Source organism: Armigeres subalbatus, chromosome 1 (assembly GCF_024139115.2).
Source record: "Armigeres subalbatus isolate Guangzhou_Male chromosome 1, GZ_Asu_2, whole genome shotgun sequence".
NCBI lineage: Eukaryota > Metazoa > Arthropoda > Insecta > Diptera > Culicidae > Armigeres > Armigeres subalbatus.
The window spans coordinates 186,767,786-186,795,688 of record NC_085139.1 but is presented as its reverse complement, the minus strand read 5'-3'; the positions used below and the strand labels follow the sequence as shown (position 1 = coordinate 186,795,688).

The following is a 27,903-nucleotide window of genomic DNA, read 5'->3' as shown; positions in this document are numbered from 1 at the left end:
AAACATAATATTTTATTACACAGTAAAATAGTTGTATGTTCATTTTCACGCTTTTCCTGTATTGACATTTTTGCTTATTGTTACTTCTTTTCACCGATCCTTCTATACGCAGTTTCCTCGGATGCTGTCTACCTTCGAATAGCAACACACCCTCATTTGCTATACTGCCTCCACTCGCTTAAGAGTCCCTTGTCAGTTTTAAGTATGTTGCCGTTGAGTGTTTCAAACTCGTTTTTCATGGAGAAATACATTTTTTTTTAAATAAATTGATAAAAACTGCAATCTTTCTGAAACTCAATATGTACTTAGTACATGATATTCTTCATCTCATTTAGCTGAGTACCCTTTGGCCGAACGCCGTTTGGCCGAACGGATCGTTTCTTGTGTGAAGGTTTTCCTTCAACTCTGCCTAACTGTTAACTGTTCGGGGTTTGAATTTTGTTAGAAATGGAGTTAAAGCGCTATACTGCCGTAAATTGCATATCTGTCCCACCTTTGCTGGGTTTCCTATTCCTATATGGGACAAATATGCGATTCAAAGCAGTATAGTTACAATAACTAGCACTATAACTCCGTTATTAGTGAAATTCAAACAACGGACTGTTAGACAGAGTTTAAGGAAAACCTTCACACAAGAAGCCCACCATATAACATATTTTAAAATTCAGTATCTAGAATGTTATTGACAAACTACTAAATGATCGAACATTGAGATTCTCACGTCCGAATGTGTGAGTGGCGATAAAAGGAAAACAAACACTCCTAGATGGTGCAACTCAGCAAAGATTGGGTGAAAATGAGTATATTTCAATATATTTTTTGACTCTTTTGAAATCATTGTGATGACCCGATTATTTTTGAGGTTATGAGCAGAAGGAAAACAAACATGTTTTTACACATGACGAATTGCACATTAGTGTGCGAGCGCTAAACGTCACTCATCTCTATAGATTGCTAATGACAAGGATGTTAACGATCATTCAGTAATTTGCGTTCGATCATTTAGTAGTTTGTCAATAACACATTACAGAAGCTGAATTTCAAAATATGTTGTATGGTGGACTTCTAGTGCGAAGGTTTTTCTACAACTCTGTCTTATGGTTCGTTCAACTAATAACGGAGTTAGAGCGCTAGTTGCAGTAACTCAAACTAAATGATTTGAATTTTGTTATCATTTAGTCTAAGTTACTGAAACTATAGCTATAACTCCGTTACTAGTGGAATTCAAACAACGAACCATTAAAGTTAGTCGATCGGTATCGGATACGGCTAGGATAGCGCGTGGTTTGAATTGAAGAAGTACTAGGTACTGTGTATTAGCGTTGTCTATTATCCGATACGGCATACCAGCATGGTCCAAGGTACTTGAGGCTAGGTACAATGTCAATAAATTTTGCGATAGACACCACAGTCAAATGTCGTTGGACCCACAGACAATTCCAGATGTATCGTTGGGTCAATCAACTTTCACCTTACACAGGTGTTGCCTGAACATGGCTGTTTCAAGAAGTTTTTCAATAGGTTCGGGTTCATGGAATCTGAGCGGGCTTGGTAGTCATATGGCTACTGCTTCTGCCTCATACGCAGGAGGTCGTGGGTTCAATCCCAGGTCCGTTCCATTCTCCTACTTTGTATCTTTCTCTATATTTCTCATGTTCTAGCAATCGCTAGAACTGGAAATGGACTTCCATACCGTTTCCATTACTATTCCTATACCTTCAACTTGAGTATTCTAACAGTAATCTGCTAGAATTGGAAATGAACTACAGAGCTCGTTTCCTACATCCAATTAGAAACTCCATCAGTTGCCTTCTCCTATCTATCACAGTGGCAGCTCGTTAACCAAGACGGACCTCTGCTTCTCGAACCTGAACCCAAAAATTCCAATAAATTCCGCATGAACTCGTGACAAGTGCAGAGGTATATTCGGCTAGCAGTGGGCGAGTGATTGGATCATTTTGGATTTGATTTGGATCATTTCCTCCCCTTCCCTAAATTGACTTGCATTCTGATGTGGCAGGCGCCAGTATGACAGACCTTACAAATGAGATCAACAGTACTTGTAATTGAAGATGTGTGCTAGTCCCAAGCAAACATCTGTTGGTTCCCTGTGCAAGAACAGCTGATCTGGTCATAATGGAGTAGCAACTACGAGCGGTCAATCAAGCTCAAGCTCAAGCTCTCAAGGTTCGGGTTCATGGAATCTGCGGAATGCCATGAATGCGTAGACGAGGTGGATTCGGCGGAACATGTGATGTTTACCAACCAAACAAACTTGTCACGTGTGGGTTACGGGGACCATGCGCGATTGTGGTACCGAATCCGGTCCAATAGACATATGCGCATAATGTAAACCCAATTTTCTTGAATACGAGATGCCCTACACGTTCTCAAATTCAACCCAAAGTGTCTACCGGATCAACCAAGGCTTTTTGTAATGTCCTCAGCATCAATATGTACCCAACCAAGCTCAATAAGCATATCATCTTCTACTAGGCATCACATCCCCCACTGGGACATTGCCGCCTCGTGTTTATTAAGCACTTCCACAGTTATTAACTGCGATGTTTCTGAGCCAAATTAGCATTTTTGCATTAGTATATCATGAGGCTAACACAATGATACTTTTATGCCCAGGGAAGTCGAGACAATTTTCAACCCGAAAATCTCCTAGACCGGACCGGGAATCGAACCCAGCCAATTTCAGCATGGTCTTGCTTTGTAGCCGCGCATCTTAGCGCACGGCTAACGAAGGCCCCAGAAAACAAAAATATAAATAGAATAAGCATATACGCAAAATGAAAACTCAATTTTGTTGAATCCGAGATGTTCAAGGTACTCAAAAACATTCTCGAGTTCAGCTCTAGGTATCGACCAGATCAATCAAGGCTCTTGCAATGTTCTTATTTTCGGCATATACCCAATCTGGTCCAATAGGAATATGCGCATAATGTAAACCCAATTTTCTGGAATACGAGTTGTTCATTATACTCCAAAACGTTCTCAAGTTCAGTTCAAAGTATCTACTAGGTCAATCATGACTTTTGTAATGTCCTCATCGTCAGTATGTACCAAATCCAGTTCAAAAGCATAGGAACCTAATTTCCATGAACATAACATGACCAAGGGGTCTCCAGTAGGCGTAGTATTGCCAATCCGGAGATGGCGATTCTCGGTCCGGTCTAGGATGCTTTCAGGTGGGAAACATTCTCGACTCCCTGGGCATAGTGTATCCATTGTACTCGCCCCATAAGAAGTAGAACCATTGAAGAAGATTGAAGTTACATAAGCTGAATTGACTCACTAGGATACCATATTTAACGACTAGCATCTGAGGTCAAATCATTACCAAATTTTCAAAACGACTTATCTGCTTTTGTTAACAAAGATTCGAACGATTTGACGAATCTGATAGCACTCCCACGTACATCATCACCATCAATACGTTAGTGAAGGCTATCTATTGATGATGTTGGTTTGCGTGGAAGTATTATCAGATGCGTCAAATCGTCGTTTGAATCTTTGGTATTGAAATGCACCCCTATTCTTGTTTACGGACGAATGAAATTTTCGAAAGAATTCGTTCGAATCGTTTCCCCATTCAGTTTTGCTGGCGTAAACGAGAATGCGCATCAGCTTTCGTTCGAAAGCGCGTGCCGCTCAAAGCGCACAAACTCAAGTCCTGGTGTTAGGTGGAACGCTAAACAGCCCTGACACGACGGCCCTCCGACGAGACAGGAGGTTTGCACAGGCCCAATAAGCCGCCTGGAAAACCAATAATTACGAGCAATATAAGAAATAATGCCACTCGATATTATCGGAAAAGACCTAGGCGACGAATAAAGGATCACGATTGGAAGCTTGGAACATGGAACTGCAAGTCGCTAGGCTTCGCAGGTTGCGACAGGATAATCTACGATGAATTACATCCCCGCAACTTCGACGTCGTGGCGCTGCAGGAGATTTGCTGGACATGACAGAAAGTGTGGAAAAGCGGGCATCGAGCAACTACCTTCTACCAAAGCTGTGGCACCACCAACGAGCTGGGAACCGGCTTCATAGTGCTGGGTAAGATGCGCCATCGTGTGATTGGGTGGCAGCCAATCAACGCAAGGATGTGCAAGCTGAGGATTAAAAGCCGTTTCTTCAACTATAGCATCATCAACGTGCACTGCCTAACGAAGGGAGACCCGACGACGAGAAAGAAGCGTTCTACGCACAGCTGGAGCAGACATACGATGGATGCCCACTGCGGGACGTCAAAATCGTCATCGGTGACATGAACGCACAGGTAGGAAGGGAGGAAATGTATAGACCGGTCATCGGACCGGATAGTCTGCACACCGTATCGAATGACAACAGCCAACGTAGCATAAACTTCGCAGCCTCCCGCGGAATGGTAGTCCGAAGCACCTTCTTTTCCCGCAAAAATATCCACCACATGGAGATCACCTAACCAGGTAACGGAAAACCAAATCGACCACGTACTAATCGACGGTAAATTCTTCTCCGACATCACGAACGTCCGCACTTACCGCAGTGCGAATATTGAATCCGACCACTACCTCGTTGCAGTATGCCTGCGCTCAAAACTCTTGACGGTGTACAACACGCGTCGAAGTCGAACGCCGTGGCTTAACATTGGGCGGCTACAAGACGGTAGACTAGCCCAAGAATACGCGCAGCAGCTGAAAGTGGCACTCTCAACGGAAGAGCAGCTAGGCGCAGCGTCTCTTGAAGATGGCTGGAAAGATATTCGATCCGCCATTGGTAGCTCCGCAACCGCTACACTTGGCACGGTGCCCCCGGATCAGAGAAACGACTGGTATGACGGCGAATGTGAGCAGTTAGTAGAAGAGAAGAATGCAGCATGGGCGAGATTGCTGCAACACCGCACGAGGGCGAACGAGGCACGATATAAACAGGCGCAGAACAGACAAAACTCGATTTTCCGGAGGAAAAAGCGTCAGCAGGAAGATCGAGACCGTGAAGAGACGGAGCAACTGTACCGCGCTAATAACACACGAAAGTTCTATGAGAAGTTGAACCGTTCACGTAAGGGCCACGTGCCACAGCCTGATATGTGTAAGGACATAAACGGGAACCTTCTTATGAACGAGCGTGAGGTGATCCAAAGGTGGCGGCAGCACTACGAAGAGCACCTGAATGGCGATGTGGCAGACGAAGATGACGGTATGGTGATGGACCTGGGGGAACGAGCGCAGGACATAATTCTACCGGCTCCGGATCTCCAGGAAATCCAGGAGGAGATTGGCCGGCTGAAGAACAACAAAGCCCCTGGGGTTGACCAGTACCAGGAGAGCTATTTAAACACGGTGGTGAGGCACTGGCTAGAGAGCTGCACTGGGTCATTACCAAGACTTGGGAGGAGGAAGTTTTGCCGCAGGAGTGGATGGAAGGTGTCGTGTGTCCCATCTACAAAAAGGGCGATAAGCTGGATTGTAGCAACTACCGCGCAATCACATTGCTGAACGCCGCCTACAGGGTACTCTCCCAAATTTTATGCCGACGACTAGCACCAATTGCAAGGGAGTTCGTGAGGCAGTACCATGCGGGTTTCATGGGCGAACGCTCCACCACGGACCAGGTGTTCGCCATTCGCCAAGTACTGCAGAAATGCCGCGAATACAACGTGCCCACACATCATCTATTCATCGACTTCAAAGCCGCATATGATACAATCGATCGGGACCAGCTATGGCAGCTAATGCGCGAACACTGTTTTCCGGATAAACTGGCACGTACTGATACCCGTACTTCGATACCCGCAGAGGGTTACGGCAAGGTGATGGTCTTTCGTGTCTGCTATTCAACATCGCTTTGGAAGGGGTAATACGAAGAGCAGGGATTAACACGAGTGGTACAATTTTCAATAAGTCCGTCCAGCTATTTGGCTTCGCCGACGACATTGATATTATGGCACGTAACTTCGAAAAGATGGAAGAAGCCTACATCAGACTGAAGAGCAAAGCTAAGCGGATCGGGTTAGTCACCAACACGTCGAAGACGAAGTACATCATAGGAAGAGGTTCAAGAGAAGACAATGGCAATGTGAGCCGCCCACCGCGAGTTTGCATCGGTGGTGAAATCGAGGTGGTAGAAGAATTTGTGTACTTGGGCTCACTGGTGACTGTCGAATATGATACCAGCAGAGAAATTCGGAGACGCATGGTGGCTGGATATCGTACGTACTTTGGACTCCGCAAGACGCTCCGGTCGAATATAGTTCGCCGCCGTACCAAACTGACAATCTACAAAACGCTTATTAGACCGGTAGTCCTCTACGGACACGAGACATGGACGATGCTCGTGGAGGATCAACGCGAGCTTGGAGTTTTCGAAAGGAAAGTGCTGCGTACCACCTATGGTGGGGTGCAGATGGCGGACGGTACGTAGAGGAGGCGAATGAACCACGAGTTGCATGAGCTGCTGGGAGATGTAATGCAGCCAATATCAAGATGTGGAACAGAAGTTCTTGGAAAATTCTTGGAAAAGGTATCATTTGTTTCCACGATTCGATATCGAGTTTTAGAACATCGACTCATGTAGGGTCCACTGTAGCTTGTAAAAGAATTTAGTGAAATCCTACCAGCTCAATGGAACTGCTGGGATGTTTAGAGATGCACGGATACATCATTCAGGACTTGGTTGATTGGGTAGATCGCATGTTCGGAACTCCAGGACGTTTTGGAAAACAGCTTGTAAAAGTAAGAATCATATCGGCGCTATGTACCTATTGAAATGTTTAAAGATGCACGAGTACATTGTTTAGGAATTTGTTGATCGAGTAGATCACATGTTCTGAACTCAAGGACGTTTTGGAGAACCGAAAAGGCCTGTAGCTTGTAAAAGAAATGAATTAAATCATATCGGCTCAATGGACTTGCTGGGATGTTCAACGATGCACGGATACATCGTTCAGGACTTGGTTGATCGAATATATCTGAGATCTGAGCTTCATAAGGTTTTGGAGAACCGAAGAGGTTTGTACTAGCTTGGAGAAGCTATGAGTGAAATCCTATGTGCTCAATGGACCTGCTGGGGTATTCAACGATACAAGATACGCCGGTCAGGGCTTGGTTGATCGGATATATCACACGTTCTGAACTCCAGGACGTTTTGGAGACCCTGATATAGTTTACGATTATTCAAAATTCGGTCAATTTATCTTATGATAACATAGATATTTTTTGACATATATCTCAGCTCAGGACATTTTGTTTGTAGACATATTTTCTGATACATTCGAGGATATGTACTCCAGAACAGTTTGGAAATATATCAACACTTTTCAGTTATATTTATACCAGATTTGGTACGATCCAGACCCAAATTTATACGTTTATCGTCCGTAAAAAAAAGTCGTCCTGAAAGGGTTAACCTCCTCAGGTGTCTGTTTGCAGATTTCCGTTTACCCTTGCTAAAAAACACACACTTCTTACCAATAACTTCACACTACTCATTTCTCACTTCTTACTCGGTCAAATGACCCTAAACCCTGTATACATCGCTATGGAACTATTAAATTAATCATCTTTATGTTAATTTTATGTATAAAAGAGTATCAAAATATGGAATGTGACTGTTATGCGAATAAATACCAAAATAGTGGGTTTTGATTTTCAAATTTCTAGAACGAAGTCCATTATTTTATCAGTTTTTCTTGAATAGGAGGCCACTTTAAGCTCATTTCTGAAAGAAAATCAAAATCGTCAAAAATCGACATGGGACTTTTATGCGAATCTGGGCAGTATAACGTACTTTAAAATTGTCTGTAGCGGTTTTGCTTACTCAAACTTACCTGTACCACGCTTTCCAACTTGTGCAACATCTTTCGAAGGGCACTGTCTTCAAAACCCAACAACCGCTCAGTTGTTACCACCTGCTCAATAATTGTTGGTACGACGCACTGAATGATTTCAGGATTTCTCTCTGCCAGCTTGCACATAAACTCGAAGTAGTTGATCGATTCCAATGCAGCGTGATTTTTGGTGTACGCCTTGAAACTGTGTTCAAGCTCCATCTTAACTATATTTGAGAAACCCTTCTCGGCGTATTCCAGCATTGTAAGGACAATTTCGTTGGCCACCGTTTTGCTAGGATGAGTTTTATAGGCAACCGAGGCATGTCTCATGATAGCCGAAGCAGTTAGTCGTATGAAAAACGCAACTTTTTCGCTGTCCTTTATCTTCACCAAGGCATCCAGAGTGTAGAGAAGCATTTTTAGTCCTGCTTCCGCGTTGTCTTTGGGCACACCATTGTTCAGCTCCACATATACGTGGAGATATCGTCCAATAACGAAAGTGATGAATTGCTCATTTTTTGACGATATGAACAATACATATGGCCTGACCGTATCATTCCTTTCTTTGAATTTCAAAAACTGCGGAGCCCACTTTATCATCATATTCGATGCATAGTCGCTGATGCATGGATCACGCGCATAGTCCATTCGGCCTAAAGCATCAATTATCCGGAACCACGTTTTTCCCATCGCCGATATTAGATCAGGGGACACTTGCCTATTGGTGCGCACGGGCAATGGTAGACAATAACTATTGAAAGCTACGTGAAATAGACAGGCGGAATTTGAATGGATATAAAATACAGGAGCACATTCCTTAAACGCCAGCGCTAGAACCGCAATGATCTTTTTCAGATCTAATCTATTGGGTTGCGGCATCCACTTATCGAAATGTTGGAATATTCCATGCATTTTCGTTCTCATATCAAGTTGCGCGTTACTGTTTTTTCCTTCATACTCCTGATATTTTTTCCCAACATACTTGAAGAATAATCCTATCGGACCATCGCCCTCTATTTCAAGATCATATGTAGGAATTTCACATATTGATTGGAACTCTTTCATGCCAAAAATGTACTCAGAGAATTCCCTCATTTCTTCCGATGTACAAACGATGCACAATTTCGCCCAGCATCGAATAATTAATCTAGCCTCAATTTCGTCCACTCTGTCACTGTTGACGATTAGCTGGGTATACCTCAATCGCAAAACAGGGTTCGCTTTGGCATTATCGGCGAAATACGAAAACAATGATATGAAAGGTCCAGCAAATTGTTGTCCAGTGCAGAGCAAGGTGAAATTTGCTGCCAGCTCGACGACGATCGGACATGGCTTCTCGATTTCGACAAATATTTCCTTGACAAAAGGCAGAACAATTTGATAGAGAGGTTCCAGGAAAGTATCGTAGTCCATCCGAAATAGTTCCTTTGTGTAGAAACAACTCAAAAGGCGATTGAAGGCTGAAATACAAAAAAGATAAGAAAATTATTTTGAGCTTTTTAGTGGAATGTCTTCACTTGTCATAAGACGAGTTAATACAATCCCATTGAATTCCACCACTTAGGGTCTGTCTCATTTGGAGAATTAAACTTAAAAGTGACAGTTCGAAAATTAAAAAATCACCCCGTTATAAGAATGGCTGGTGCTACCCAGCAATTCCAATAGGACATCGATGGAAAATGATTCGATATCTGTCAAAAGTAATCTTGCTCTGCAAGCAGGGTTATTTGATAATTATTGAAATGTCACTTTTAAGTTTAATTTCAGTTTAATTATCCAATTGAGACAGAGCCTTAATTGTATCTTGACAGATACGTATTTCGACCTCAACAGTAAGGCCGTCTTCAGTGTCTCGTACTTGACTCGACTTCAGAGACAGTCGAGTCAAGTACGAGACACTGAAGACGGCCTTACATTTGAGGTCGAAATACGTATCTGTCAAGATACAATTAAGTGGTGGAATTCAATGGGATTGTATTAACTCGTCTTATGACAAGACAAAAAAGATATTCATAAAACTTAGGTAATGTAAATAAATTATTGTGTATTAAATTAGAATATCTTTGATTAACACGTACGTCCCCAACCCCCATTTTACGACAAAACTCAAAATTCAAAACTATGCAGCTCAGCCAATTTCTAACGGATTTTCAAGCAATCTTCTGGAATCGATCACAAAATTCCTATAGTTTTATGAACCGAGGTCAATTTTCGTCCAATGGCCATTCATTTCATTCATTTATTTAGTCTACATCTATACAGATAACACTGAATCAACAATTTGACGCCACAATACACGGTTCGAGGCCGCATCTCTCCATCCTCGAATACGCCCCACGCTCGCCAAGTCGTTCTGCACCTGGTCTGCCCATCTCGCTCGCTGCGCTCCACGTCGTCTCGTACCTGCCGGATCGGAAGCGAACACCATCTTTGCAGGGTTGCTGTCCGGCATTCTTGCAACATGCCCTGCCCATCGTACCCTTCATTCTTCGCCGCCACACACCGTCTTCTTGCACACCGCCAAAGATGGTCCTAAGCACCCGTCTCTCGAATACTCCGAGTGCTTGCAAGTCCTCCTCGAGCATTGTCCATGTTTCATGTCCGTAGAGGACTACCGGTCTTATTAACGTCTTGTACATGACACATTTGGTGCGGTGGCGAATCTTTTTCGACCTCAGTTTCTTCTGGAGCCCGTAGTAGGCCCGACTTCCACAGATGATGCGCCTTCGTATTTCACGACTAACGTTGTTGTCAGCCGTTAGCAAGGATCCGAGGTAGACGAATTCCTCGACCACCTCGAAGGTATCCCCTGTCTATCGTAACACTGCTTCCCAGGCGGACCCTGTCGCGCTCGGTTCCACCCACAAGCATGTACTTTGTCTTTGACGCATTCACCACCAGTCCAACTTTTGTTGCTTCACGTTTCAGGCGGGTGTACAGTTCTGCCACCTTTGCAAAATGTTCGGCCGACAATGTCCATGTCATCCGCGAAGCAAATAAATTGACTGGATCTGTTGAAAATCGTTCCCCGGCTGTTACACCCGGCTCTCCGCATGACACCTTCTAGCGCAATGTTGAACAACAGGCACGAAAGTCCATCACCTTGTCTTAGTCCCCGGCGCGATTCGAACGAACTGGAGTGTTCGCCCGAGATCTTCACACAGTTTTGCACACCATCCACCGTTGCTTTGATCAGTCTGGTAAGCTTTCCAGGGAAGCTGTTCTCGTCCATAATTTTCCATAGCTCTACGCGGTCTATACTGTCGTATGCCGCCTTGAAATCAACGAACAGATGGTGCGTTGGGACCTAGTATTCACGGCATTTTTGAAGGATTTGCCGTACAGTAAAGATCTGGTCCGTTGTCGAGCGGCCGTCAACGAAGCCGGCTTGATAACTTCCCACGAACTCGTTCACTAATGGTGACAGACGACGGAAGATGATCTGGGATATCACTTTGTAGGCGGCATTAAGGATGGTGATCGCTCGAAAGTTCTCACACTCCAGTTTGTCACCTTTCTTGTAGATGGGGCATATAACCCCTTCCTTCCACTCCTCCGGTAGCTGTTCGTTTTCCCAGATTCTGACTATCAGTTTGTGCAGGCAAGTGGCCAGCTTTTCCGGGCCTATCTTGATGAGCTCAGCTCCGATACCATCCTTACCAGCTGCTTTATTGGTCTTTAGCTGTTGAATGGCATCCTTAACTTCCCTCAAGGTGGGGGCTGGTTGGCTTCCATCGTCCGCTGAACTGACGTAGTCATCTCCTCCGCTGCCTTGACTTTCATTGCCTGTACTCTCAGCGCCATTCAGATGTTCCTCGTAGTGCTGCTTCCACCTTTCGATCACCACACGTTCGTCCGTCAAGATGCTCCCATCCTTATCCCGGCACATTTCGGCTCGCGGCACGAAGCCTTTGCGGGATGCGTTGAGCTTCTGATAGAACTTGCGTGTATCTTGAGAACGGCACAGCTGTTCCATCTCCTCGCACTCCGCTTCTTCCAGGCGGCGTTTCTTCTCCTGAAAAGGCGGGTCTGCTGTCTCCGCTTCCGTCTATAACGTTCCACGTTCTGCCGGGTACCTTGCTGCAGCGCGACCGCCCGCGCTGCGTCCTTCTCCTCCAGAATCTGTCTGCACTCTTCGTCGAACCAATCGTTCCGTCGACTTCGACCCATATACCCGACGTTGTTCTCCGCTGCGTCGTTAATGACTGCTTTGACTGTATTCCAGCAGTCCTCAAGAGGGGCCCCATCGAGCTCACCCTCTTCCGGCAACGCTGCCTCGAGATGCTGCGCGTATGCAGTGGCGACATCAGGTTGCTTCAGTCGCTCTAGGTCGTACCGCGGCGGTCGTCGGTACCGAATATTGTTGATGACGGATAGTTTTGGGCGCAGTTTAACCATCACCAGATAGTGGTCAGAGTCGATGTTAGCGCCACGATAAGTCCTGACGTCGATAATGTCGGAGAAGTGCCGTCCATCAATCAGAACGTGGTCGATTTGTGATTCTGTCTGCAGTGGCGATCTCCAGGTGTACCGATACGGGAGGCTGTGTTGGAAGTAGGTGCTGCGAATGGCCATATTCTTGGAGGCGGCGAAATCAATTAGTCGTAGGCCGTTTTCGTTCGTCAGCCGGTGAGCGCTGAACTTTCCAATAGTCGGTCTAAACTCCTCCTCTTGACCAACCTGAGCGTTCAAATCTCCTATGATGATTTTGACGTCGTGGCTTGGGCAGCTGTCGTACTCACGTTTCACGTTCCAGCTGCGCGTAGAATGCGTCCTTATCATCATCAGTGCTTCCGGAGTGTGGGCTATGGACGTTGATTATGCTGAAGTTGAAGAACCGGCCTTTGATCCTCAACCTGCACATTCTCTCGTTGATCGGCCACCACCCGATCACGCGCCTTTGCATGTCGCCCATCACTATGAAAGCTGTTCCCAGCTCGTGTGTGCTGCCGCAGCTCTGGTAGATGGTATGATTACCTCTAAACGTTCGCACCATTGATCCCTTCCAACAAACCTCCTGCAGCGCTACGATGCCGAATCCACGGTCCTTGAGCACATCGGCGAGTATGCGTGTGCTCCCGATGAAGTTGAGAGATTTGCAGTTCCACGAACCGAGTTTCCAATCGCTAGTCCCTTTTCGTCGCAGTGGTCTTCGCCGATGGTTCCGGTCCGTACTCTCTTGTTGATTGTTCGTTGCTTATGATTTTTAAAGGCTGGCTTGCAGGGCCTGACACCAAACCCCTAAATTTCCGGAGGACCATTCCTCCTTATTTCCGGTGGACCATGGTGCACAGTTTCACTTTAGAGTCCCTCGCTGGCACTCGGACGATGATCAGCCGCCCCTAACATGGAGAACAGACGCTGTTGTGAGCCGATCCTGACATGGAGAACAGACGCTCAATAAGATTTGCACCTCCGGAGAGGAGCAAACCCCCCTTCCCTGTTAGCATACGACCATAGTTCCCACCGGGGTTGGTTACCCGATCTTCCCTAAGGTTGCTCGTATCCCGGCCAGCACCGCGGGGAGGTAGGGATAGGAGTTGCTGGGTAAGAGGCTAAGGACCGCGAGATGGGGTCTATTTTATTCCTTCAGGTACGCGAAGTACCAATGGTACGCTTTACCCAGCATTTGCCGTCCAATGGCCATGGTTCCGGATATATTCCGGGGAGTACTGGGGTTACCTCCCTCCCGGAAAAAATGGTCACTGGCAGATCGGCTTCGAAATCCATCGTGCGACATGTCAAACTTCATGATTTTGCAAAACAAGTACACTGGAGTACATTTCGGCGATTTTCGATCGAATTGGCCACCCTCCGGGTACTTCCAAGGCCTGGTTCCCTTGGGTAAGTGGCCAATTTTCATTCGCTTTTGGAACCCATCTTGCGACATATCAAACTTCATGATTTTGCAAAACAAGTACACTGGAGTACATTTCGGCGATTTTCGATCGATTTGGCCACCCTCCGGGACTTCCAAGGCCTGGTTCCTTGGGTAAGTGGCCAATTTTCATTCGCTTTTGGAATCCATCTTGCGACATATCAAACTTCATGATTTTGCAAAACAAGTACACTGGAGTACATTTCGGCGATTTTCGATCGAATTGGCCACCCTCTGGGAACTTCCAGGGCCTGGTTCCCTTGGGGAAGTGGCCAATTTTCGTTTACTCTTGAAATCCACCTTGCGGCATGTCAAACTTCATGATTTTGCAAAACAAGTACACTGGAGTCCATTTCGGTGATTTTCGATCGAATTGGCCACCTTCCGGGTACTTCCAGGTAGACCTGTGCGTGAAATTGGACCGGCAGTGGCGTGATAGATCATTTTCAGCCAGCGGCGTCACGCCGTTGGTGATTGGCGGTGGCGTGGATCGGCGTGAACCAGTTTCAAGCGCCAAAATTTATTCAGAAGTTCCTCCCGGAATTCTTCCAGAAGTTTCTCCACGAGTTTTTTCAAAAGATTGTCAAGAAATTCCTTTGGACATTCCTCCAGATATTTCTCTATAAGTGCCTCTGGGAAATTCTTCCAGATACTCCGCCTGGATATCGTCTGGAAGTTCCTCCAGGAATTCCTCCGGAAGTCCCTCCATGAACTCTTCCGGAAGTTCCTCCAGGAATTCCTCCGGAAGTTCCTCCAGGAATTCCTCCGGAAGTTCCTCCAGGAATGCTTCCGGAAGTTCCTCCAGGAATTCCTCTGGAAATTCCTCCAGGAATTCTTCCGGAAGTTCCTCCGGAAGTTCCTCCAGGAATTCCTCCGGAAGTTCCTCCAGGAATTCCTCCGGAAGTTCCTCCAGGAATTCCTCCGGAAGTTCCTCCAGGAATTCCTCCGGAAGTTCCTACAGGAATTCCTCCGGAAGTTCCTCCAGGAATTCCTCCGGAAGTTCCTCCAGGAATTCCTCCGGAAGTTCCTCCAGGAATTCCTCCGGAAGTTCCTCCAGGAATTCCTCCTAGAGTTCCTCCAGGAATTCCTCCGGAAGTTCCTCCAGGAATTCCTCCGGAAGTTCCTCCAGGAATTCCTCCGGAAGTTCCTCCAGGAATTCCTCCGGAAGTTCCTCCAGGAATTCCTCCGGAAGTTCCTCCAGGAATTCCTCCGGAAGTTCCTCCAGGAATTCCTCCGGAAGATCCATCGGGAATTCCTCCGAAAGTTCCTCCAGAAATTCCTCCGGAAGTTCCTCCAGGAATTCCTCCGGAAGTTCCTCCAGGAATTCCTCCGGAAGTTCCTCCAGGAATTCCTCCGGAAGTTCTTCCAGGAATTCCTCTGGAAGTTCCTCCAGGAATTCCTCCGGAAGTTCCTCCAGGAATTCCTCCGGAAGTTCCTCCGAGAATTCCTCCGGAAGTTCCTCCAGGAATTCCTCCGGAAGTTCCTCCAGGAATTCCTCCGGAAGTTCCTCCAGGAATTCCTCCGGAAGTTCCTCCAGGAATTCCTCCGGAAGTTCCTCCAGGAATTCCTCCGGAAGTTCCTCTAGGAAGTCCTCTAGAAATTCCTGGAAATCCAGGTGGCCAATTTCAGTTTTTTGGGGGAATTCCTGGAGGAACTTCCGGAGAAATTCCTAGAGGAACTTCCGGAGAAATTCCTGGAGGAACTTCCGGAAGAGTTCATGGATAAACTTCCGGAGGAATTTCTGGAGAAACTTCCGGAGGAATTCCCGGAGGAACCTTCGGAGGAATTCCTAGAGGAACTTCCAGGTGAATTCCTGGAGGAGCTTCCGGAGGAATTCCTGAAGGAACTCCCAGGCGAAATCCGGGAGGAGTTTCTGGAGGAACTTCCCAGAGGCACTTACGGAGGAATGTCCAAAGGAATTTCTTGACGATCTTTTGAAAAAACTAGTGGAGGAGCTTCTGGAAGAATTCCTTGACGAACTTCTGAAGAAATTTTGGCGCTTGAAACTGGTTCACGCCGATCCACGTCACCGCTGATCACCAACGGCGTGACGCCGCCGCCGCTGCCTGAAAATGATTTATCTCCCTGGAAGTACCCGGAAGGTGGCCAATTCGATCGAAAATCACTGAAATGGATTCCAGTGTACTTGTTTTGCAAAATTATGAAGTTTGATATGCCGCAAGGTGGAATCCAAGATTGAATAAAAATTGGCCACTTCCCCAAGGGAACCAGGCCCTGCAAGTATCCGGAAGGTGGCCATCGATCGAGAATCATCGAACTTGTGTGTACTTGTTTTGCAAAATCATGAAGTTTGACATGTCGCAAGATGGGTTCCAAGATTGAATGAAAATTGGCCACCTCCCCAAGGGAACCAGGCCCTGGAAGTACCCGAAGGGTGGCCAATTCGATCGAAAATCGCCGAAATGTACTCCAGTGTACTTGTTTTGCAAAATCATGAAGTTTGATATGTCGCAAGATGGATTCCAAAAGCGAATGAAAATTGGCCACTTCCCCAAGCGAACCAGGCCCTGGAAGTACCCGGAGGGTGGCCAATTCGATCGAAAATCGCCGAAATGTACTCCAGTGTACTTGTTTTGCAAAATCATGAAGTTTGATATGTCGCAAGATGGGTTCCAAAAGCGAATGAAAATTGGCCACTTCCCCAAGGGAACCAGGCCCTGGAAGTACCCGGAGGGTGGCCAATTCGATCGAAAATCGCCGAAATGTACTCCAGTGTACTTGTTTTGCAAAATCATGAAGTTTGATATGTCGCAAGATGGATTCCAAAAGCGAATGAAAATTGGCCACTTCCCCAAGGGAACCTGGCCCTGGAAGTACCCGGAGGGTGGCCAATTCGATCGAAAATCACCGAAATGTACTCCAGTGTACTTGTTTTGCAAAATCATGAAGTTTGATATGTCGCAAGATGGGTTCCAAGAGCGAATGAAAATTGGCCACTTCCCCAAGGGAACCAGGCCCTGGAAGTACCCGGAGGGTGGCCAATTCGATCGAAAATCGCCGAAATGTACTCCACTGTACTTGTTTTGCAAAATCATGAAGTTTGATATGTCGCAAGATGGGTTCCAAAAGCGAATGAAAATTGGCCACTTCCCCAGAGGAACCAGGCCCTGGAAGTACCCGGAGGGTGGCCAATTCGATCGAAAATCGCCGAAATGTACTCCAGTGTACTTGTTTTGCAAAATCATGAAGTTTGATATGTCGCAAGATGGGTTCCAAAAGCGAATGAAAATTGGCCACTTCCCCAAAGGAACCAGGCCCTGGAAGTACCCGGAGGGTGGCCAATTCGATCGAAAATCGCCGAAATGTACTCCAGTGTACTTGTTTTGCAAAATCATGAAGTTTGATATGTCGCAAGATGGGTTCCAAAAGCGAATGAAAATTGGCCACTTCCCCAAAGGAACCAGGCCCTGGAAGTACCCGGAGGGTGGCCAATTCGATCGAAAATCGCCGAAATGTACTCCACTGTACTTGTTTTGCAAAATCATGAAGTTTGACATGTCGCACGATGGATTTCGAAGCCGATCTGCCAGTGACCATTTTTTCCGGGAGGGAGGTAACCCCAGTACTCCCCGGAATATATCCGGAACCATGGCCATTGGACAAAAATTGACCTCGGTTCATAAAACTATAGGAATTTTGTGATCGATTCCAGAAGATTGCTTGAAAATCCGTTAGAAATTGGCTGAGCTGCATGGTTTTGAATTTTGAGTTTTGTCGTAAAATGGGGGTTGGGGACGTACGTGTTAAGGTATTGAGAGTAACCGATCTTGTCCCATTCTACCCTATACAAAATATCAAGTAGGTATCGGTTGAAATAACTGTTGAAATGCGGCTCGGAAATGGTTACGATCAATAAGATCTTCTCATTTTACATTTTACCGTAGTTGTCTCTCGAGACACAACAAAGCAAGTTCGTTTCGTTTTAAATATTTTTGGGCATAAGCTAAATGTTAATCTAAATAAATGTTACAATTTTATTTTATAAAATTACTTACTATTGAAAAGCTGATCTCTATCTTCTTCCGAACATCCTCTCAAGAACTTCACCAGCCAAGCTCCGAAGAACTTCTCGTCTCCTTCGGCCAGTTTTCCTGACGAGATCGCCGTATCGAACAAAGCACACATCCCTTTGGCTAGTGCACTCAAGGCCGGTTGCAACCGATCGCCGTACTTCAACCAGGCTTTATCGAATTCAGCTATAAAGTACTTCAGGTGGGGGCCTTTGTCGAATGATTGTTGGCTCAATCGAACCAAGAGCGCGATGTTTGCAGTGCATATAGCGGTGATACGCTGAATAGTTTCGTCTATATTAGCTGTAACCGGTAGAACCAGCTTGATCTGCTGGAATACTTTCGAAAGTCGGTGGAAGTCTTCTTTGTAGTGAGTTGACCCCAGGAGAGTAAACACCAGCAAAGAGAAGTTATAGATGCCTTGGCCGGTTAGTGTGTCAAACTTTGAAAATGGGAAACTCAAAGCAGTTCGGTTGAAAAGTATTTGTACTTTGTTTTTCTTATTATCAGCCGTATAATGACGGACCATGTATGCAATCATTGATAAAAACATTTTGAAGCTGGATGTTTGGGGATCCAACGCTGTAAATGTTTGCTGACTGGCCTGAGTACGACCTTGTTCGATTAGGCTGGCAGGCATAGGAATTTCTAGCCTATGGAACGTCTCCGCTGGTAGCTGAAACGGCGAATTAAATCGCTTTCCAAAGAACTGCCAAAGGGAAAACAGAAAATCGTGTTTTATTGTCCACCATCTACAGTAGATCGGCTTCACCAGTAATAGAAAAGTTCTCAACTGTTCTTCTGACTTTTTTCCCTCGGCTATGTCCTTGGTTATGCTCTCAATCATAGTATAATTGGCATCAATTTTTACCACCGGTAACTCCTCGAATGTTTCCTTATTCAGTAAAGAATACTCGGATAACGAAGCGATTCCACTAATCAACCAGGTAACAAATAAGAAATCATTCGCCGACGAGAGTCCGCATCTTCTTGTTTCCTCCTTTTCGTTCTGGATGACTTTCAATGCTTTGTACAGATTTTCCCAAAAATCCAGGGGCTGACTTCCGCTCGCAGACAAGGATATTATTCCCATCCAAAGATTCCGCACGCAATCGCAGTAGAATTGATCGGTAATGTGCAACTCATTCTGTTTAACCAACGAGAATTTCAATAACGCCAAGCGGATCAGGCTGCAGAGTATACTCTGAAATGTCATTTCATGCTTTTCCGTAGCCATCCCACGTTGTTGTAGTTCAAATGAGATATATAGTTCGTACCATCGGATTTCTAGCATCCAGTGCAGAAAGTCGTAGGTTTCCTCATCAAGGTCTTTAAACCTTAGGTTCGCGGATTGCGTGATCACGTTGACGAAATCAGGGACAACAGCATACAGCTTGGATAGCGAATTCAGTAACTCGGTTTCTTCCAAATTATCCATTTCACCCACGATCAATTGTAGGAATGAGATAATCTCTGTCATCTGCTCGGTACGCTCGATTCTTAGCAGATATTTACAGATTTCTTTCGTTGCCAGCTTCTGGAACTTATCTCGCGCTAAAATCGCCAACGCCTCTACAATGTGTTTGTCAACAGCAAACAGATTATCTGGGAAAGGTATAAGTTGTAATGAATAAAGGTTCATTAAATGTTACATTTTTATAGAAAAGGCTAACCAATTATGACCACAGGTCAGCGCGTTAGTTATAAGGGACTCTAACAAAAGGCGGAAACACGGAAGGCAGAATCACAAAAGGCAGAATCACGCAAGGCAGACGTTCTTATACTTGTAACAAAAGGCGGAATATATCATAAGGCGTAATTACAAAAGGCGGAAATACAAAAGGCGGAATTTAAAAAGGCAGAATTCAGTAATTTCTTAGTTTTGCATGGGCGCCTGATTGAGATAAAGGAGAACATATTTTATTCTTTGAAGGCTCGCATCTGCCCGGTCTAAATTGAAAGAGGATATGATTTCTTCTTTAAAAGCACGCCCCTCCGTATATTTGTCTACTTTCTATCGCCGTACGCCGTTTGGCATACAATAATTTGGCATAATAGTTGTTTGGCATAAGAGCCGTTTTGCATAATTGATTATAAAAATATAACATCAGATAAATTACAATTCTTTCAGAATAGTTATTATTGAAATTTATTTGAATTATAATTACAATATGGAAAGATCCATTAATTACGTTACGCTTAAAACGATTATTTTCAACCCTCCTCCCCCTTTGTCATTTTCAACAAACATTATGCCAAATGACCATTATGCCAAACGGCTTAATATCAAATGACTTTATAAAACGGGGTAGCCCTTTCTATTAAAATCTCATCTCACAACTGAAACACTAACAGTCTCTTAGCTTAGTATCTATTAAGCATATCCAGAGTTATAAAGTGTAAAATTTCCATGCTTCGGGAAGGCGAGAAAATTTGCAACCCAAAAACAGACCGTATAGAGATTCGATTTCAGTCACCTTCAGCATGGTATGCTTCGCACAAAGCCATATGACTTATCGCTGAGCTACGGAAGGTCTCCACACTAAACAACAAGAAAACATGCATCTGACCGATCAACGACCAAAGTAAATCTTTTTTATAGCAAAAGGAGAATCACGTCATTTTATCTGCTGGTTCAAAATGTCCGCATAAGTTAAAACAGCTTAATCTAATGAAATTCTGCCTTTCGTGATTCCGCCTTTCGTGTTTCTGCCTTTTGTATCGTTCCGCCTTTTGTTCCTTCTGCCTTTCGTATTCCGCCTAATGTGCTTTCCGCCTTTCGTGTTTCCGCCTTTCGTAGGACACCCAAGTTGTAATGAATAAAGGTTCATTAAATGTTACATTTTTATAGAAAAGGCTAACCAATTATGACCACAGGTCAGCGCGTTAGTTATAATGATACAGTATCCCATATTTGAGTTGGAAGGGACATATAAGATATCAAATAAGAAGAAATGAGAGAGGAATGAAGAAGGAGCTTCTACAATATTCAGCTCAAGAGTTGCAATTTTCAACCTATTGTAGTATTAAGACAAATGGCATTCGGCCAAATGCCCTAACACAAAGTAGAACAAAATACAATCCGGCACACCGACCCTACTGGGAAACCGTTTGCAGCATACACATCGATTTTTATCTATGAATCGATCTGTTAAAGATAAATTTTATCTGCCAAATTATCTACTTATGTGCGTTTGGTGCCGCAAAAATACATTTGAATTGCATAATTTGCTTTTCAATACCAAGCAAAGCCGGATACATAAAGCTAGACTAATATGAGAAGAAAAAGTGCATAGTATGGAACCCTTGACCACCTAATTATAAAGCAGAAATAGTTGCATAATTATGGCCTTAAGCCACCAAGCTCCCTTAAAAAAAGAAGAGATGACACCCAAGTTTTAGACAGACTGAATTCACCACAGTATTTGAATTTTGCCGCCGATTATATCAAACTAAACCCCCACTACCACAACAGGAAATATACCTATATATAATTTTCTAATTTTAATGGAAGCCGATCATGTTTGAAAATCAAAATCTTGATTATAAGCTATTAGATTGATTACATATTTGGCCTGAATACGGTTGTTTATTGTGGAGAGAGCCGCGCATATGATACGTGTAATACCTAATTGCTCCTACAATCAATTCCGCATTCTCGTCTGATCAAATGTTAATAGGAGATTGGAGAATCCTTAAAAAATGTTTGATTAGCCTCCAAAATCTAAAATCATAAAAAAATCCTATTTTTAAAACAAATGCGTGGTCCTATGTCAAACAAGGGTCCTAGGATCCTAGCCTAGGATGTGGTTCTATAGTTTATCTAGTCTGCAACAAACAAATTTGGCTATATAAAGTAACCGGTACTTACAATGAAACAAATACGGGGGTTGTTCGTCAACACACTCCAGCGATATCGAATGAGATTCTTTAAACTTTTCCACATCCACCATCGTGTGGACTACCTCATCCACGAAACGTGATTTTTGCGCCAGTTGTATTTGGCATTTGAACATTTTGAACAGAATAATTTACAAAACTTAACAGCAATAAATTGAAGCGAATTTTGGACTTATATAGACATAATTTAAAAAAAAACTGGCTAAAATTTAAACACCTTAAACACTCCACTTCATATACTATAACGAACTTGTCCTGAGCCGAACAATCAAACTGCACTGATGTTTGTAAACAACAACTCCGCGGAGCGCGCAAAAAAATTTAGCATTGGGAACATTTGGAACTAACGAAAGGCCCTTTCCATTGCAACACGGAAATACAACTTAATTCTGATTCTACTCTTTTGACGTAGGACTTACGTCTTTCTTTACTATACTGGGTGTCATTTATGCTACGTTTTGACAGGGCAAGTGAGTTGAACAACTCAATTGAATTCAATTGACTTGCCAAAAGTTGAACATGTTCAACTTTCTTTTCGTTCAATTGAATTGAATTAAGGTGTTTACACGTTCAGTTCGCGGTCAATTCAAGCGACTTGCTCAATTCACTTGCCTTGTCTAAACGTAGCATTAGATTTTTGGAAACCGAGAGCGTTACGTTGGAAGGGAAGATTTTGAACGTTACTAGCGCCTTTATCTTTCGATGGATTTTTAAGATTTATATATCAATCTAATCGGACACTCTCCACCATTCTCCCTATTTCATTAAAACTTAAGATTATTAACGATAAGCTATTGAAAATTTCAATTCTTGTCAAGGCCAGTAAAAATTTCATATGTAACCAATCCCGTGCATTCCTAACACGGACATCAGAATGCGGTATGTCACGGGCCATCGGGTCTATCGGAAGATTTTCTTCGTGTATAAAAGAAGCAGTGCCTGCCGTGTACGAGTCATTACAATTTGTGACAGCAGCGCGTACTGACGTGCTTTTTGCTCGCGCACGTTTTGTTTCGTTTGTTCGCTGTTCACCTACACGACAGCATGCAGTCACCAGCGGTAGAACTGCCGGTGGGTCTGCGAATATGCATGAAAGAAGTGGTCGCATTTTTTATGTCATTCTGTGCTTGATGATGGTCGGATGCAGTAGTGTTGGTTGCGATGGTTGCAATCGCCCATCACATCGCTCGGAGTTCACGGCTAGAGGCCGATGATGGCTGAGGCAGCGAGGGCAGCGGTGGTGGATGAAGAAGAATAAAATTAGAGAGACTTGGTCTGCTCATCCAGGTGATTGGTTTCATAATCCACATGATCCCGGGATGGGTACGAGTCATGTCATATGACTGACCTTATATTAAGTTGTTCTTGGTACTAAACGACACGTACATTAAAACATGGTTATACTATGACAGTTCTGATTCGCCAGCAAATCAATCAACTACACTGATGAAAATAGAAATTTGATTAAAATAATTACTTTCATTATTTTGCAGAAGGCATTAGCAATTAAAGATGCACAATCAGCGATATCCAGCTTTCCACGCTCGGTAATGGCGGCTTGCTGCTGTGTAAAAATCAATCGGTCACTGTACTGTTTGACACTAGCTGGAGGAAAGCTCACTGGCGTTCCTGGGTGAGGGGAAGGGAAAAAAGGCCTCCAGCTAGTGTCAAAAAGTACAGTGACTGATTGATTTTTACACACCGACAAGCCGCCATTACCGAGCGTGGAAAGCTGGATAGTGTTAATATTCATTTTAGATTAGAAAATTTCGCTGTATTACATGTAAATGTTTTAAAAAAGTCCACAAAAAATTAATTATTAGTTTTATTTCCAGATGTTTTGAATAAACAAATTGCTACACACAAAAAACAAACGTGGTTTCACAGAAAGTTTTACACTTAACTTTTAAAAAGTGCTTCGTTTTCTTAAAATTGAAAGTGAAATACGTCTCATTCAAAATTACTTTTTGTTTTAAAAGTTTTTTTTCTTCTGTTCTCAACGACAAATTAAAAGTTCTCTCATTCCACCTAAAAATTATTTATCTGTCAACACAACAATACATCTATCTGTTTATTTTCCTCGCAGTGCATGACAGCGACAAATGAAAACAAAACATTGGCAAGGAAACCAGCATACCAGCAATTTTGATAAAATTTTGAACTTTGTTGTGTTGTTCGCGCCGTTTTTATAACTTTTTATTCTGTGCAGTGACAAGAATAAATGAAATCCCTGAGCTGGTATTCCGAAACGAAGAGGTAAGTCAAATATTTAATTAAAAGAAACGATGTGCACTAATTCTGATTCTTAAAAAACGCCACCAAATTCTGGTGCTTCGCTAGCGTAAATGAATTTGTATGCTGATTTATTTTGTTAACATTTAGATGACGATCCTCATGCGAGACTTATGTTTTTGATTTTTTTCACAGATTTACTTTGATATTTTTGTCAGGAAGAAGAACTATGGCATGTTTAAAAAAAGCACCCAGTGGTTTCAGTCGAGCTGCGATGACTGGTTCTCGGGCTGGTTTAGGTGCTAGGTGGACACCGATGCCAAGGACTTCTTGTTGCATGCATGTTTTTAAACCAACCCAGTTGAATAAATATTGATAAAATAAGATAAAATCGATTGGTTCATTTGAATTTGAAAAGAAAACTTGAATGGAGGAGGGATGAAAAAACCTTTCTGGTAAAATTAAAACTTCATTTCAAATTGAAAATATTCAACTTTTATTCTACTATTTTGATTTGACAATTACGTTTTCATTTTGAAAGTTTTGTACTTTTATTTTCAGTGTCGCATACCATTTTTGAAGCATGGGTGTAACAAAAGTTTTCGTACTTTTATTTTAAACACACGGGACTCTCTACGAAAAAGAACCAACGCAACTTTTTATTTTAACCAACGGTTTTTTTAATTTGATAAATGATTTTTCTTTCTGTGTAATAATTTTACACAGCATGGAAGTTGTTGATTCCAATATCAATACTATAATCAAACTCCATAGAACCAAAAGTTAGAAGTTAAATGTAAATACACTCAACTAAACTATCTTAGGCTGTGAACCATTCAACCGATTCGTTTAACTTTTAGTTAAAATTTGACAGTTCGATGGTTATTTCGCCGTGGTTAAAAATAACCCTGCTCCGGAGCATGGTTAGATTTGACAGTTCGATAGTTAAACTTTGTTCGCGAGAAAATTGGCGCCAAATCCATTTCGTTCCGAATAACTATCAATCTGTCAAAACTCAAATGGGTCGGCTTCGGAGTAAAATTTTAACCACGATGGGAAAATAACCATCGAAGTGTCAAATTTTAACTAAAAGTTAAACGAATCGGTGGAATGGTTCACAGTCTTAGAAACATCATAAGCCTCATCTTATGAAGTGTGAAAAAATAATCGAATTTCATTTTCATCGAGCCTCTTACGATAATTATTGACCTGTTATAAAATTCAATTTTATATCTTATGAAGTTCATAGAAATTATTTATTTACAGAAAAAGAAACATAAGAATTGTCTTATGATTTTTATCACTACTCTTGATGTGAAAAACTCATAAGACCAATCTTATGAAATAAGAAGCCAACATGGCGTAGTATATGCTGGACGCATCAGTTCTCATCGCTGATTTATTTTACACGATACGCTAACGAAGTGCGCAGTGCTGATATAGCTCATCGATAAGATAGTTAAGTTTAGAATATAGTTTAATTAAGTGTACGATACACCAGCGTAATGCGAATACATATTTTGACCGGCGCGCTGGACATGAACTACTTTTAATATCGTCTGTGTCTGTCCAGATCGATAATTTATAACAGTCGTTTGTGTACTGGAGGATCAGAAATGTAAATAAATATTTCCTCTTGTTAAGGTTCTCTATCATGTTGTTTTCTTCTAAAATCATAATTTATAATTTGCAGAACGACAGCTCATCGATAACTGCCCAAGTAACCACCAAGCATTAATTAATGCATGTATTCAATCACAGATCAGCATATTGAATGCTAATTGCATTATATCAGTTTTAACGATGTAAAGATGCATTTATTCATCAACTGTCAAGCAACGATACACTAGATTAGCGTTACGAATGCAGCGATGCATTACTTATGTTTTATTTCAACATGTCAAAGTAATGAAGCATTATTTCGGTCGTAAAAGGGCCTTTTTCCACTTTAAGTCAACTTTAATGGCTGTATTATTTGCAATCATATATAGCTCCATGGTTACTTGGGTGATGTATTCAACATCTACTACCAACAGAGGAAAATATCAACGATGAAACGACTGCGACTCTCAAGTCTCCTACACTGCCAAAAATATCTATATAAGATATATGTGTCGCCGTTATAAATTTTTGCAATAGCTCCATCCTAATATAATCGATATAAAACCACACATAAATTAAATAATTGCTAATTCGCGACCACACATAAACTTTATTTGGATATAAATTTTATTAGTAGCTCGCGTGGAGAATGGTTATGTGTGCGCTGATATACATCATAAGTTAAATCTATGGATTTTTGCCAATAAATATGTGTGGATTTTTAGTAGTGTATACTGGTGCGATGTTACCACCGACGAACCGACGTGTCACCCCATAGAAAATAATTCAAATTTGCTGCCCACGACGCCATGATGAAAAATCATCGAACACTACCGCCACTCCTATAATGGCTCGCGAAGTTTTCGTAGCTCAGCCACCAACCTACGTGTATTAACATTGCAGCGGAGTTGTGTCTTAGCTCATTTGACAGAAGCGATCGCCCGCTAAAGCGAATGACCGTTAAAAAGCGTGGGACAATCAGAGAGCGCCAGTGACACGTCGGTTCGTCGGTGATGTTACCATGTATATAATTTGAGCGAATCCGGCATATGAAACATTAATCAGAGAAAATGTGAATATTCATAATATGTAGCAAAAAATAAAATAATATGTTGTATAAAATTTTGCGATGTTTTTTTTTTGTTTTTTCTATTCTTGTGATCTTGCGAGAGTCGTATATATATATGAGAATCGTGTTGAAAATATTCTGATTATTATATGCAATAATTATCAATGTTCATAAGATTATTTTATGATTTCCTCTATGGGCTCTTAAAAAACTTAATAGTTTCATAAGACAGACCTATGAAAATCATTCTCGATATAAGAACACACAGTTCATAAGAAAATCGGATAAAGTGTATAAGTAATTCTTATAGCAAAAAACATAATATATTCGCATGATTATCACAAGTTTTCTTAGTTGAGTGTACGTTACGTTCATACAAGTTCTACGTCTACTCGCGGTTAGGTTGAAAACATTACCCATTGATCGTTTTTTGAATTTAAAAAATTCGGAATCGGTCTTTTCCGTCAAAAAAATGAACGCTTTTTTGATTCAAATTTCTTTTTAATAACTAAAATAAAAAACTAAATAATTAATAAATTTAAAAATAAAAAAAAAATGGGTTTTATACAAGACGCGACCGCTCGACGTAAACTACGCTAAACCAAATATTGTCTATGCGAGTCATCGCTGGAACGTCGCTGGACCGTTGCGTCGCTCAACCAGCGAGCGCTTTCCAGTTTGGTGCTGCAGCGACGCATTGAATTTGCCTGCGTCGCTGGAGCACTAACTGGAAAGGGTCGCCAGCTACCAGCGATGTTTCAGTCGAGCGACGTAGTTGAGACAAGTTCATACATGTTCTTGATTTTATCTGCATCGACAATAAAGTACACTGAACCAATCATTCCGCTATATCCAGCAATTTACGAGCGCTAATGGCCGCCACAATCCAACTCAGTTTTTGGTAGGGTTTTTGGTAGTTTGAAGTTTGGATCAGCTGATTTTAAGGCTCCCCCAGACCTAAGCGATTTCAGCGCCGCGACGGCGACAACCAGTCGCCGCGATTCTATCGTTGGGTCGCTGCAGGCAATGTTTGATTTACGCTTCCATACCAACGGCGACAGAATCGCTGTCGCCAAGCGATAGAATCGCGTCGTGACTGTCCCGTCGCGTGTGTTTGGGGGAACCTTTAAACGTCTCGTGAAAAGGCCCATTCTCATCAGTAAGTATTTTTGAACTCAAGTTTTGGGTTGATTTATCTGTCCGTGTACATGTTCAAAAACGATATTTTTTCCCGCGGCTCCGGGACAACCGATTTCGTCGACTGGCACTCAACTTCAGCACATTCTGTCATAAGATTGCTCTGGTTCGGTAGGAGTTTTTGTGTCAGAAGATTGTTTAGTGCGTTCGGAACAGTTCTTCAGGTGGT

The 27,903-nt window shown here is 43.0% G+C and overlaps 2 protein-coding genes across 8 annotated transcripts in view; one reads left to right on the top strand and one right to left on the bottom strand.

Moving 5' to 3' along the window:
• Positions 1-20: 20 nt before the first annotated feature.
• On the bottom strand, positions 21-21,923 carry LOC134205607 (protein MMS22-like). Of its 7 annotated transcripts, XM_062681010.1 has the most exons (5): positions 21,606-21,923; positions 18,507-19,339; positions 17,720-18,443; positions 7,823-9,285; positions 27-283 (listed from the first exon to the last, which is right to left on the bottom strand). In XM_062681010.1, exons 1-5 carry the CDS (start codon positions 21,748-21,750, stop codon positions 236-238), a joined length of 3,213 nt encoding a protein of 1,070 aa, XP_062536994.1. In that variant the 5' UTR covers positions 21,751-21,923; the 3' UTR covers positions 27-235. The 7 variants fall into 7 exon arrangements, with proteins under 7 accessions (XP_062536992.1, XP_062536994.1, XP_062536991.1 ...); XM_062681008.1 differs by having other exon boundaries at positions 21-132; positions 17,720-19,339; XM_062681007.1 differs by having other exon boundaries at positions 27-293; positions 17,720-19,339.
• A 5,837-nt stretch (positions 21,924-27,760) lies between these two features.
• LOC134205606 (ubiquitin-conjugating enzyme E2-17 kDa) overlaps positions 27,761-27,903 on the top strand; it is a 68,713-nt gene continuing 68,570 nt past the window's right edge. Inside the window, exon 1 of the mRNA XM_062681001.1 lies at positions 27,761-27,898. The gene's annotated coding sequence lies outside the window, so the exon portion shown is untranslated. The remainder of the gene's footprint in view (positions 27,899-27,903) is intronic.